The 15,386-nt window shown below is 39.4% G+C and overlaps 1 protein-coding gene across 1 annotated transcript; it reads left to right on the forward strand.

Moving 5' to 3' along the window:
* The first annotated feature begins 346 nt into the window (after positions 1-346).
* On the forward strand, positions 347-11,488 carry LOC121907667 (lactase-phlorizin hydrolase-like). Its single transcript, XM_042427362.1, has 16 exons — positions 347-959; positions 2,149-2,204; positions 2,575-2,668; positions 2,948-3,026; positions 3,692-4,391; positions 4,482-5,130; positions 5,491-7,044; positions 7,182-7,450; positions 7,797-8,087; positions 8,413-8,611; positions 8,896-9,086; positions 9,340-9,446; positions 9,776-9,907; positions 10,116-10,339; positions 10,596-10,832; positions 11,035-11,488. The coding sequence occupies exons 1-16, from the start codon at positions 347-349 to the stop codon at positions 11,283-11,285; spliced, it is 5,646 nt and encodes a 1,881-aa protein (XP_042283296.1). The 3' UTR covers positions 11,286-11,488.
* The last annotated feature ends 3,898 nt before the right edge of the window (positions 11,489-15,386 follow it).

The raw sequence follows: 15,386 nt of genomic DNA on the forward strand, positions 1-15,386 counted from the left end.
TTAAACATTCTCTCCAAAGTTCTGCCTGTTTAGTCCTTAATCTCTTATTGGATATAATTGTAAACTTATAGCTGCTGTTATTTCTTCTGTAATTTTCTCCTTGACCTCTACACAGATATGTATTACCTTTCATCTTCTACCTCCTGTGTGACCCTTCCTCAGAAACACTCAAGGCTGTGACCACTCTTACCAAACACATCATAAAGTATCACAGCAGTGGTGACCCTCGCATAGAGTAGTGTCAATTATGAAACACGGGTGTGACTGAGAGTTCAAGCTTGTAAACAGCACACATATAAAAGGTTAGCCATCCAAGGGCTCAGTCAGTTCCCCACACTCTGACAATATGTCCCTCCTGGGGAAGCTTCTTTGTCTGTGTCTGATAACTGTGTACGGGTGCAAGTACCAGCAAATTGATAAGCAACATCAGGCCATATTTCTTGCAGGTCCCTTGACCAACGAACAGGTGAAAGGCCTCAATGGTAAACCTTCTGAAGGGGCACTGCTGGACTCCTTTGACTGCAGGCATCCCATACCTCCAGGTTCTAGACAGTACTTTGAGTACCTCCAGAGCAGAGGGGTGACCCACTTCAAAGTGCCGCTGTCATGGGCTCAGCTCCTACCCACAGGCCTCCCAGGGCAGCCCCAACAAGCTGTGGTCACCTGCTACCAGACCCTGCTGAAGCAGCTGGTGGAGGTGGGCCTTCAGCCTTTGGTAATCCTTCATGGATCCACTGTGCCAGAAGTTCTGAGATCAAAGTATGGAGGCTGGGAGAGCCAGGAGCTGGTTGAGATGTTTCAGAAGTATTCAGAGTTTGCACTTAGAGAGTTTGGAGAGCTGGCAGACTCCTGGGTGACACTGAGCCACCTGGAGGAGCTGAAGGATGCTGAGCTACAAAACGCACTCATTGCACACACCAGTGTCTACCGTCGTTACCACCAAGTGTTTCCCGGGAGAGGTAGGAGATCAATATTTCTTACTTCAATACTTTCAGCATACTCTGAACCTATGTTGGACTCATCTTGGATAAGACTAATGATTTATTGTATACAACATGTAGCTTTAGGGAGTAGAGAAATCTTTGAGTGTCTGGAATTAAGAAAAGATTATAAACTGCCTCTTGATTCCTCTCACAGCTCAGCACTTATCTTTATTCTTTTTGTTACTGTTTTCCTTGCTTGTAACACACATACTTATTGTCTGCATTGTGTATAGCACCAGCAGTTTTATTGTCATTTATTGTCTTGCTGTGTTTTCATTGTGTTTATGTTTTCATGGTTTTATGGTTTTATGCTGTCTTGTTACAAAAAGAATTTACCCTTCCAGCACCATAAAGATCTGAACTGAACGCAACTGAAAAAAAAGATTGGTCAATCATTATTTAAAAACTGCAACATGTGATAAAAATCTTCTTGTACCTTTATTCTACCTTTAAATTTCCCCTATAAGTTGCTTGTATGATGTAGATATATTCTCTGTCTGGTTGCTCCAACACATCATTGCAGCTTTACAGTGAAATTTTTGAACTCAAGACATGTTTTGTATGGCTGCATCTAATGGAGATCTTACAATATGTCATACATTTGGAAACTTTGGGACTTTCATTTATAATAAAATTATGTTGATTTGAACAATCAATGCTGGATTAAAGAGATAATTGCCAGAATAAATTACAAAATGTTTCTAAAAATACAACATATTGGCAGCAGCAAACATTCACAGATAGTTGGCCTTTTTCAGGTTTTATTGGGGAGACATTGAGAACAGAGCTTCTTTTTATTTTATGTATTTTTAAATATGGACACCAGTAAAGATTTCTAATCATGTCTCTTTAAATTATTTACTTTTTTACCTATAACCCCTATCAATGTATCAGAGGCAAAGTAGAGTTAAGTTTGCTTAATCATATAATATAATCTAATTTTGGCAGCTCTCTTTCTTATTCTCTTGTTGTGGTTGTCACCTTTTATAAAATGCACAATAATTACTGAATGGCTGTGCTTGATGAGATAAAGGTATCTGTTCACCACCTGTCAAAGGTCATGATAGGGGAATGGAGTAATGCAGGAGAAAGGAGCGTGTCCTCTCTCTGTCTAATAGGGGAGGAAAGGTGTAAATAAAATGTGAATTCACATTATGTGTTTCAGTATCCATTGCGGTAAAGACCAGTGAAGTCCCAAACATCTGTGACACTCAACTTCTGGTAAGATCAGAACACAACCATGTTGTTTAAAGAATCATTATTTTAGTATTCTCCTAATAGATACAGCGGTTTGATAAGCTGTTTGATAGTGTCTAAGGAATTGTAAAATGTTTTCCACATCCAGCTAAACTCTCACATTCATCTCTATTTCAGAAATATTTAGATTTCCTGTCTATTAAAATTCAATATGACTGCACCACTGAAGGAAACCTAGCTGAGGAACTTCAAAGTGTCATGGTACGTAGCATAAATAAATACTGCTATGAATAATAAATAGTGAGCTCTTGCTGTCCTAGTTAGGGAAATACTGGCTTACTTAATTATTAATTAATTACATGCACTTGTGTTGATTGTTTCTGTTTTATTGTAGCAAAATTGTGAAGACAAACCCATTCTGTTTTATGAGGTGAACATCAAGGACTGTTCTCCTTATCAGTTCTTGTCTGATACCAAAATTTTAAAAGGTAATCTTTCATGTTATGAATTAAGAGTTGCAACGTGATATAAGTTAATTATTACACTTTAATAATTCACTCTTAACAATACAACAAATCCTAATTAATGTGATTATTTGGTGGTCATTCAGACATTTATTTATTTAATAACTGGGATAGACTGCACTTCTGTATATCTTTTAATGAAGAATAGCATCACAGATTCATATAATTGTATAACAATGTAAGATACAAGCATGATATGACACATGATATTTATGATATATCTCCTTTATTATACTTTTACAGTGCTGAGCAATGACGGTCAAAATGTTCTTGGATTTGACATGGTGGATCTGTTAGGTCCATCCGACATTATCCCAAAGAGGTATTGCTATTTATTAAAAAAATATTTTAAAAAATGAAGGATTTAATCAACAATATATCTTGACCCAATCTTGGTGTACATTTTTGATAATTACATTTTCAGATCTTGCAATTGTATGGCATCACATGCAGTATTTGTGAAGCACACAGTTGCTCTCTTGGCAGGGCAGCAGTTTTGGTACCAGTGCGAACCCCTGCACTTCACTTGTGGGAAACAATAAGTTGTGGAGCCAGTTAAAACCTTTAATTATTTATTCAGGAGATGTTTTGACTAATTTAGAATACAAACTGCACAAATTCCGCTCTGGCAATTCTGACAACAAATTAAAATTATATTAAGTAAACACACTGCAAATAGGAAATGATTTCAAATTCACACACAACCAATGATTTGCAAAGTGAGAAATGGGGCAAGGAGTTACAATGGAAGGGGCACAGTGAAGATGTGTTGGTATACATGTTTTGGTATACCCTGCACTACAATGTATTTGTATATTCATGTGTGTGTATATTGGAAGGGGAGTATGCTTAAAAATATTTTTATCCACAAAGGGGGGTTCTGCACATGCATTAAGGTTATATTTTGGCTGCTTTGTAGGTTCTTGGTTTCTCTTGAAGTACTCCAATTTAATTTTGTTTCTAACATCTTGCTCCTTTTATCTTCAGTTATTCATATCAAAGTGATACCACCTACAACAGAAAAAATATTCAAACATCATCATGTTCCATACCCTACTGCAAAACTTGGACTAATTTTGCCACCATGACCTCATCTGAACGAGACGCCTTCCTGAATGAGACATTTCCTGTTGACTTCCAATGGGCCACCTCCAGTGAGTCCTTCAAGGTTGAAGGCGGCTGGTCAGAGGGTGGGAAGGGAGAGACCATTTGGGACCATTTTGGTCATGAAAACAAGGTTTTTGATAATCAGACAGCTGATCTAGCTTGTGACAGTTACCACAAGGTGGAATACGATGTCTATCTGCTGCGAGGTCTTCATGTCAACACCTACCAGTTTTCCATCTCCTGGGCCCGTATTTTCCCCTCAGGCCACAGGGGCAGCCAATCAGAGAGAGGGGCCATCTACTACGACAAGCTGATCAATGCTCTCATTGAGTCGGGCATACAACCTGTTGTCACTCTCTACCACTGGGATCTACCACAGACACTCCAGGACCATGGTGGATGGACCAACACTTCCATCATTGAAGCCTTCAGGGACTATGCAGACTTCTGCTTCTCCAGGTTTGGAGACAGGGTCAAGAGCTGGAACACATTCAGTAGCCCCTGGGTGGTGAGCCATGCTGGGTATGGAACTGGTGAGCATCCCCCTGGTGTAAAGGACTATGTGGTTGCCTCCTATCAGGTGAGAGCAATATTTTTACTATACTGTAAATACATGCCGATACACTGTCATTCTGATACATTTACTTTAACTTTTATCTTGCCTCTACAGGTCACTCACAATATGCTCAAGTCCCATGCTGAGGCCTGGCACGTCTACAATAACAAGTACAGGACAAAACAAGGGGGGAAAGTGGGCATTGCATTAAATTCTGACTGGGCTGAGCCCATGGACCCCTCCAGACCTGAAGATAAAGCAGCTGCAGATCGCTACCTGCAGTTCATGCTGGGCTGGTTTGCACATCCCATATTTGTAGATGGAGATTATCCTGCAACACTAAAGACTCAGATTGAACAGAAAAAGAACAAGTGTCCCCACTCTGAGCCTGCCATCCTCCCTGTTTTCACTGCTGAAGAGAGCCAGAGGATACATGGAACAGCTGACTTCTTTGGATTAAACCACTATACCTCCCGGTTGGTCAGCAACAGTGATGGTACTTGCAGCCCTGGTCCTCAGGGGGTGGGTGACTTCCAGGCCCATGTGGACCCCTCATGGTCCTCTACAGCTTCTGACTGGATCTATTCTACACCTTGGGGACTGAGAAGGCTTCTAAACTACATTTCCACAGAGTACTTGAATGTTACCAAAGTGCCTATTTATATAACTGGGAATGGTATGCCGACAGATTACAGTGGAGACACTCTCAATGACAAAAGTAGAATAGAGTACATGAGGAGTTACATCAATGAAGCACTGAAAGGTATGTTCTTCGGAGTAGTATATACTGAAATTACCATTATAATTTTATGTATTAGTATATTAGGTAAGAGTTTTGGCTTAAACATAAGTTATTTAAATTATGCAGTCTAGACCTGCTCTATGTGAAAAGTGCCCTGAGATGACTTTTGTTGTGATTTGGCGCTATATAAATAAAATTGAATTGAATTGAATTGAAATTAATAATTTTATAGTGCAGCAAATGGTTATTCTTGTTTATGTTAATGCAGCTTAAACCAGCTTGAGTATGCTTTTCTTTTATAATTTTAATTTTTTCAAAACTTGTCCTACAAAGCCATGTTAAATGAGATTTAGTTGCTGAATTTCTCTATTCTCTCAACAGCTATACATTTGGATGGAGTAAATGTGCAGCGATTTACTGTCCAGTCACTCATGGATGGTTTTGAAGGTCCACAAGGCTATAGTGAACGTTTTGGATTGCACCATGTCAACTTTGATTCACCGGACAGGCCCAGGACTCCAAAGCAGTCTGCCTACTTTTACTCCAAAGTTATTGAGAAAAATGGCTTTCCTTCCAAAAAACAGTATTTAAATACACAAGGACTGAAAAATACAAAGTCAAACAAGTTTTCTTCAATCCCACCTTCCACAGTCCCATCCCAAGCCAAAGATGTTTGGAGGAAATTCTCAAGCCAAACTAATTTTCAGAGAAAACTCTACCATTACGGCACTTTCCCACAAGGCTTCAGCTGGGGAGTATCATCCTCAGCTTACCAGATTGAAGGTGGCTGGAATGCTGGTGGGAAAGGGCTTAGCATCTGGGATACATTCACCAATAAACCTGGCAGTATCCCTGCTAATGCCAATGGAAAAGTGGCCTGTGACAGCTACCACAGACTTGAAGAGGACCTCTACATGCTGCGAGCTCTGAGGGTGAAGTCGTACAGATTCTCTTTGTCCTGGTCCAGGATCTTTCCTGATGGTCAGCGTACTTCCCTGAACCAGAAAGGAGTTGACTATTACAACAGACTCATTGATGGCCTGTTGGCGTACAACATTACCCCCATGGTGACACTCTACCACTGGGACCTCCCTGAGGCTTTGCAAAACCTTGGTGGCTGGGACAATGTAGGCATGATTGACATTTTTAATGACTTTTGTGACTTCTGCTTTGCCACCTTTGGAGACAGAGTGAAATTTTGGATGACCTTCAACCAGCCTCACACGATTGCATGGTCAGGATATGGACTTGGACAGATTCCACCAAATGTTAAGAAGCCAGGAACTGCACCATACAAAGTGGCACATAACCTGATAAAAGCACACGCCAAAGCTTACCACACATATGATGATAAGTACCGCAAATCCCAAGGTGGTCTGGTATCCATTGCCCTCAATGCTGACTGGATTGAACCTAAAGATGTCAATGTTCCCCGTGAAGTGTTGGCTGCTGATCGCGCTCTACAGTTCCAACTGGGTTGGTTTGCACACCCCATTTTCAAGAACGGTGACTATCCAGATGCAATGAAGTGGCAAGTTGGAAACAAGAGTGAACTCCAAGATCTTTCAGAGTCAAGACTACCTTCCTTTACAGAAGAAGAAAAGAGCTACATCAAGGGGACTGCTGACATGTTCTGTGTAAATCATTACACTACAAAGATTGCACGCCATCTTACAGCTCGGCTTTCCCCTCAGTCATATGAATATGATCAGGATTTGTCAGAAGCAGAGGAAGGTGATTCACCAACTACTGCTATCAGCAACCAGAGAGCTGTAGCATGGGGCTTGAGAAGACTCCTCAACTGGGTCAAGGAGGAGTATGGAGATCCAGAGATTTACATTACAGAGAATGGAGTAGCTACAAACACTGAGACCACAGTTGATGACACAGACAGAATATTTTACTACAAAACCTACGTTGATGAGGCTTTAAAGGGTGTGTGCTTCATTTATTGCAGTTCTATATCACACCTAGATTCCCCAGTATAAAATACAAGCCACCTGTGTTTGTCAACAAATGTTTTTTCTTTATCGATAATTGTATTATTTTTATTTATTTATTTTTTTTTACAGCTCATGACCTTGATGGTGTGAAGGTGAAAGGATACATAGCAACATCTCTCATGGATTCTTTTGAGTGGCTTAATGGGTACAAAGTTGGATTTGGGCTGCACCACGTGGACTTCACTAACCCAAACCGGCCGAGGACACCCAAACGCTCAGCTCACTATTATTACCAAGTCATGAAGGACAATGGTTTCCCATTACCAGATGATGAGAAGATACTTTATGGACAGTTTCCCACAGGATTTAACTGGAGCACTGCCAGTGCCTCTTACCAGGTACATAAAGGCATGGTTTCCATAGTTCTTTTTCTACAATGGCTGAGAGCAATAAGGTGCACTGGCACTTCTTAGGTATGTTTGAGAAAAACAGAACACAAAATACTACCTGTCAACGTATCTGAATTGTCTTTAAAACATTAAGGCTCATTCAAAGAAGCACTAGGTTCGATATGTCAGCAAGCTGTTTGAAAGACAGCAATCTTTGTTAAAGATTTTAGAAATTCCTCTGAGCAGCATAAGGTGAAAATATTCCATGGCTGTTTTATTAGTGCTGTTGTGGGATACACAGAAGCAGGAGAGTTTACCATGCCTAGTACTGTAAACAACTATTTTCTCATTTCAGATTGAAGGGAGCTGGAGAGCCCATGGAAAAGGACTCAGTATCTGGGACAAATTTGCCCATACTCCTTTAAGAGTGGGCAACAATGACAATGGCGATATTGCTTGTGATAGTTATAACAAGATTGATGAAGATGTGAAGGTACTGAAGAAGCTGAAGGTGACCCACTATCGTTTCTCCATATCCTGGCCCAGGGTGCTTCCTGATGGCACCAACAGTCACATCAATGAGGCCGGACTGAACTACTACCATAGATTACTGGATGCTTTGTTAGCTGCTAATATTCAGCCCCAGGTAGGCAGTGTTGTCATTGTTATTGTCAAACATAAGGTGTCAGATATTTCACTTTATTTAAATTTTGTAACAAATGATGTGTGGATCAGATTCTTGTGTATATGTTGGTCAAGTGTAAAGTATTTTCATATTATACAGTATGCTGAAGCCCCCTTGTGTAGGATTTTTAATTTTCTGGCTTTGGCAGCTCCCAGTGGTAGTATCAGAAAAAGACAGTGTGGCAGACAGCAATGTGTGTTACTAAAAAATATTATTTCAAACTGCACTTTACCCCCAAGATGTACAGCACTGTAATACACATTTTCTCCTCTCCTTTATTTTTCAGGTGACCCTTTACCACTGGGACCTTCCCCTGGCTCTGCAAAAAGTGGGGGGCTGGGAGAATGAGACCATTGTCCAAAGATTCAGAGATTATGCTGATGTTTTATTCAGCCAATTTGGAAGCAGAGTAAAGTTCTGGATCACTCTGAATGAACCCTACATCGTGGCCAACCTTGGCTATGGATATGGTACCTTTGCTCCAGGTAATCAAACAACTCTCTCTTGAGATACTTCCAACTTTAACCAGTATGTGTCAAAGATGCTTCATATAACAAACTCTGCACATACATTATTCTGCACAGTGAAGCTCAAACATCTAAATCCAAAAAAAAACAAAACACATTTTCAAGTGGAGGGGGGCTTTAATCACAAGACATACGATATGTATCTAATGGTTCTTAATATCCTATATTTTAAAAACTTGTACTATACTGTATGATGATGAATGTGCTTGACAGCACTGTTGATAACACCTCAAATGTTTCAGGCATTATAGGTAAGCAGTATATTGCAGCTCACAACCTGATCAAGGCCCATGCTGAGGCCTGGCACCTTTACAACGACAATTACCGTGCAACGCAGGGTGGCCTCATCTCCATTACAATCAATTCTGATTGGGTGGAGCCACAGAATCCATACAAGCAAGAGGATGTGGACGCAGCCGAGCGCTACTTGCAGGTAGATAAACAGATGTCAACAATAAAACTACTTTGCGCTGTATTTTTTTTTCACCTTCACACTTTACCATATGAGTAGGGCTTGAAACATCAGGAATAGTTCAGATACTGGCAGTTATGCTGAAGTTCAGAAAAGTTTGCAGAAAAGTGGAGATTCAATTGTCTTTCAGTGAAACCTTCTAGGATGCATTCATTTGGTATCCAAAGCAGGTAAACAAATATGAATCTAACAGCTATTTTGATTTATTCTGCAGTTCTTTATCGGCTGGTTTGCCCATCCTATCTTCAACGGTGATTACCCTGACGTAATGAAAACAATCATTCGTGAAAGAAGCCTTGCTGCAGGTCTCCCTGAATCAAGGTAAATGAAAAATAACTCATACTATCAAAAACATTGAAATCAATTTGGTTTCATATACAATATAATTATGAAGTAGAGTGCCATTTACTGTGAACTTGGTGTTGAAGCCTCAATCAATATATTGGTTCCTTCATCCTTTAGTTTTGTTTATGATTTAATTCAGTAAAACTAAAACTAATTGCTTGAAGAAGTATGTACTATAAGAGATGAATGATTATTATTAAGGACTGGGGGTACATACTCTGCATATGTACTATATCTCTATCTTTAATGTTAATATAGAAATCCTGGATTGGGTTTTAAAAAAGACTCTTCCTTTCTTATCAAAGGCTTCCTGAGTTCACTCCTGAGGAAATCAAGAGGATCAAAGGGACTCATGATTACTTTGGCTTCAACCATTACACATCAGTTCTGGCATTCCCCGTTGATCTTGGAAATCAGCAGGATTATGAAGGTGACAGGTAGGCTTGAAATAAAATGAAATCTTGATAAAATTTGATGGTTATGAATTAAACCCACAAATAGATACTTTGACTGTTGACTCCACATACTGTGCAGTGGATGCCAAAATATATATCACTTATTTGCATGTTAAAAAGGTTTGTTTGTCTTGGACAGTAAGAGCGTCAGCCAGAGTTACATGATAAACTGATTCAATCAAATATCCAGGGGCACTGGAAACAGCCGGGACCGCACCTGGATTGAATCTGGCTCCTTCTGGCTAAGGATCACTCCATTTGGATTTAGGAAAATCCTCAAGTTTATCAAGGATGAGTATGGAAACCCGCCCGTCTATGTTACAGAGAATGGGATCTCAGAACGAGGAGCTGCGGACTTGAATGACATCCACAGAACGCACTACTATGAGAACTACATTAACCAGGCCCTGAAAGGTACCACAGCCAATAAGAACAAAGTATTGGACAGATCCATGGACATTTTATTGCTTTTGATTGTGGAATTGAATTAAATTTCCTGTAGCTGATTTTGCATATCTGTAATTTAAATTTACAGGTCAATAAGAATGTAATACTTTGATATTTTTTATTATCATGAGCAACTAAGTAAATAATCCTCCTGCAGTCTTATTCAGTCAAAGTTTCTGAAGTACATGCATGTTAAATGTAGCCATTCCTGTTGATCTTTCAGCCCTTGTTCTGGATGGAGTTGATCTAAGAGGCTACACAGCCTGGTCATTAATGGACAACTTTGAGTGGGCTGCTGGCTACTCTGAGCGATTTGGACTTTTCTACGTGAACCGCTCCAACCCCACTCTTCCTCGCATCCCTAAAAACTCAGCTTCTCGCTATGCCTCCATCATTACCTGCAATGGCTTCCCAGACCCGGCCCTCGGGCCCCATGAGTGTTTGAAGCCTGAACCTGAAGGTAACATACTGCTGAGTCCACAAATTAAAAAACAATGTAGAATTCAACAAGTAGTGCTGCCTTTAGATTTGAATTCTGGGCACACTTGCAACAGCATGCAGGTCATGAAAACAAATGTAACTGATGCTAGATCCCATCCTACATGCAAAGTAATTAGTAAATAATGAAATTTTCCTTGTTTCTTTTCCCTCTCTTACATCAGCTACCAGTACCCCTACTGCGACCACAGAAGTGAACTCTGCAGGTACAACTGTCCCTATTCTGCCTCTGAACATAGTGGACTTCTTGGGTCTGGAGCTTTCACCTCACGACGCTGAGGTGGCACTTTACGTCATCTTTGTATTTCTTCTTGTTAGTGTACTAGGTATCATCTTTGTTGTATATTGGCTCCAGAAAGCAAAAAAGAAGTTAAAGAGTGCAGCTGTGGATTCTGTTAAGATGGAGAGAATGTGAGGAAAGTTTTGAAAGGGATCAAGTACAATATAAATACAAAAAAAGAAAGAAAGAAAGACGTTTAAATGAGATTTTCAGTCTTTTATAAAGACGCCTGAAGATAATTGTTAAAAACATAAAATACAATTATAAATTGGTTTGTGAAATAATGCCATTAAAGACTGATTATTCTAATATAATTCAATGTTTAATTAATGAACTGCGGGTCATGATGTGGTTATAATTATCATGATTTGGTAAACCTGGTTTGGCTCCAAGGCAAAAATCAACATTTGCAGTCACTCAGTTACTCCAGTCTCTGTTTCATTTTAGTCACTTCTGCACCCTTTATGTCTTGCCATACTGAAAAGATCTGTAAATATTGGATTCATGGGTTTGCTACCCAGTTTAGAATGTACTGTTGTGATAATTGCTGTTTCAGTGTTTCCAATATTTATTTTCAGAAATAAAAACTATACCTGAGTTTTTCAGACGCTTGTGTCAGTGTGAATGAATGACCTCTGGATGGCGCCAGCACATCATTTTCTAAGTGGACACTGGCCGTGATGCTGCTGTTGATATGTTGGTATGTTGGTATGGAGCAGTTTCACTTGTTAATTATTAAAATTTAACTGAAGTTAAAGCTAAGGGTAAATTAGGGTTGAAATTGAAAATGGTAAATCAAGAAAAACAAATGTGACATTCACTTTGAGCCACATGGTCTCCTTTGTTTTTCACACATGCATTTTGCTGTTTTTTATTACCATTTCAACCATCCAAGGTTCCGATAAGGAAAACATTTTATTGGAAGATTTGCTGAGCTCTGACGCTACAACCTGCTTCATGCTGATGCAATGCTTACAGAATTTCCCACTGGGACTAATAAAGCACTTTATGTACTGTATTTGACAGCATGCAGGTTCATCCTCAGTCTTAAGCTGCTGGGCAGTGAGTGGCTCAACTTTTAAATTTAAGTGCCTTGCTTGAAGGTACCTCAATAGGAATTCTAAAATGGGGCGTATTTTCTTTTACGTCCGTCATCCTTTTTCCTGGACTCTCCTGTGTACTCTGAAGATTTGAACCATAAACTCTCAGGACACAATCCCACATCTGTAAGATTTTTGGTTGGCAGTGGTCCATCAATGACCTCTGGCTAGAAAACCAACACAGCCTGAAGGAGCCAGTCAGACAAACCCCTGCATGTCCTCCCCACTCAATAACATGATCTACACAAACAGTTCTTCGCTGACAAGGGGCTCACAGGGTGAATGCGCATCTTCTCTGCACTCCTGCTAGGATACCTACGTCTGGTCTCCAGGGCGACCTGCTTTCTCAGCAGGATGTACGCATTAAGGCACGGTGGGTGTCTGTTCTGCATTGCTCTCACCTGCTTGCTCCTCAGCAGCTCTGATCAACAAGGGGTCTGTTCAATGTCTGAAACTCCAGAGTCTGTCAGGATGGGGTATGAGCCAGACTGGAAGAAAACATATTTGCTCATTGTTTCATTAAATGTTTTTAGGTCAAGTTGATTAACCTAAAGTTTGATGTCTTGCAGGTATATGTGTGCCCGCTGATCTGTGGGTTGTAAACACTCGAAGTTATTAAGACTGACAAACAATAAGTGTTATATCAAATCGAAAGAATTTCATACTGTGTGTGCATTAAATAAAACATGATGCACTGCATGAAGAGTATCATCTTCAACTTCTATGCAACCATTAAAATGCAGTGAAAATCCAGTGCCAGCAGACTTTATTACAACTTAAACATTACAGTTTCCACTTGTGTGCACTAGCAATGGGAATAATACATAATACAAATACACATGAATACATAACAATGGCGTGACAATACAGATACAGTCTTTGCAGCCCCAACATCTATATTAAATCTTAAATGTGCAGCTGAAGAAGAAAAGAAGAAGACACATCTTGAGTCATGGGCTATATTTGCACACTTGATTGTGAAGTGCTTTCATTATAGTTCAGAGTCAACCATTAAGTGGCAAATAACTGCCAGGTGAAAATAATAAGTTGCTTATCTCTTTTCAGTCTGTTCAAATTAATCTAACAGAAGACTTAAAACATCAGTTTAACACAGTGCAATATTTCATTCAAGGTATCAATATATGTCAAGAAAAAAACATATTATTGTAGATTTCTCAACCAACTTTAATGGTGTACCCAAGTGTATTTATGCAAATGTTTTTTACCAGTATATTTTAATATAGCTATGGATGTTTAGATTCAAATCTGACTGAAACAGCATACAAGCCATTTGCATTTTGAGTTTCATCTTATTTCACAGTAGACATCATTTTACGCCACTGGCCTCAAGACACTTGTTCGTCATCTGTGTCCATGACAACCTCATAGATATGCACAGACAAACAAACATATGAAACATACACATCTGCTGCTCTGCACAAGACACAACGTGTCTGCCTTGTGTGCCATTACCACAAAGATGAGACTTGATGTTCTGCTGTTGCTTTAATCAAATGCTTGCTGGGTGAAAGTCTCCCTTTTGTGTCATGGAGGCAGAGTGATGGTGATTGCAAACTGCTGCCTGCCATCTTTACTCTCTAGTAGGTTTTTATGAGCACAAGATGGAACAATAACCATACATCCTGACTGTGTCTGATGGGCACTTACATTTTACATTTAGATTTTGAGCTTTTTTTCTGACATTCTTATGCAGTGTGACATGAAACGGGTGCTTAAATTACACTTTAAAAAAAAAAAAAAGCAAAGAGTTTTGAGTTTTTGTTTTCCACTCTTTGTTTCTTTCCAGGGAAAAGGTTGAGATCTTCCTAGTTGAAATACTAGACCAGGAAAACATTATTGTTAAGAATCATGTGGGACGGGTTGCTGGAATTGGAGCCTAACCAAAATGGAGAGGGGATATTTTCATTCCAATAATAGCAATGTGATACTTTAAGAATGTTTCCAGCTGAGCCAAGGCTGTTGGAGCCAGCACCTTCTGCAACACAGATCTTAAGGTTATACCAGGCATCATTTTTTTTATGGTGCAACCTTTAAAAATACAGGAATATAAAATCGCTGGGAGAAGTTAATTCTCAACTATTACATCACATACAAAGCTGTGTCAATGAATTTACGAATACCTGTCTTCGGTTCTGTGAATAAAACATAAAAAAAAGCCAGTTATTGGGTGACTGTGTTCCTGGCTTCAAAGTATACAGTATGCATGTTTTGACAGCTTGGTACCAGAGTGTCACTATGAATATGATGGCACTGCATGGCTGGAAAATTTGAGGTGTAAAAAAAAAAAAAAAGTTGAAAAGTATTTGAAAACATAACATCTGCAAAGAATTAGACTAATAAATGGTTGTTAGGTGTTGTTGTGTCTGCTTCCCATGGCAACCTTAGATGTGGACATCCATGTTGGTGAACATGTTGCTGTGTGTTACGTATATGAGTCTAATTAGTGAAGCACATGCGCCCTGTCTCTCCCCCTCAAACACACACACACACACACACACACACACACACACACACACACACACACACACACACACACACACACACACAATTGTGTTTCCATCACTTCAGAGGACATTTCATTGGCTTACATTCATTTCCTGGAGACTTTCCATAACCACAACTTTCCTAACCCTAATCCTTATCCCAACATTAAACTAACCCTAAACTTAATCTAAAACCAAGTCTTCACCCCAAAATTAATGATTCATGTTATGGAGACTTGTATTTTGTCCCCAAAAGCGACATATAACTATTTAAGAGAGGATATTACTCATGTCCCCACAACATGAGTAATATCTGGTGCACACACACACACACACACACACACACACACACACACACACACACACACAAACAAACCCATATGGTCTTTTAGCCAAAGTTGCAACTGGTTTCAACCATATGTTACACAATGAAACAGACTTGATTGGCAACAACTCTAATCATTGATTGATTGTTTGAGTTATTATTTCAGCTTGATATAATTGTAAACTGAATGTCTTCATATTTTGGATGGTTGATCCCACAAAACAAGCTACAGTTAATTATTATTATACTTGGCACATTAATCAATAATGAAAATAATCTTTTATTGGCAGCCATAGCTTCTTCATAT

The sequence above is a fragment of the Thunnus maccoyii genome, chromosome 11, assembly GCF_910596095.1.
Source record: "Thunnus maccoyii chromosome 11, fThuMac1.1, whole genome shotgun sequence".
NCBI classification, from domain to species: domain Eukaryota; kingdom Metazoa; phylum Chordata; class Actinopteri; order Scombriformes; family Scombridae; genus Thunnus; species Thunnus maccoyii.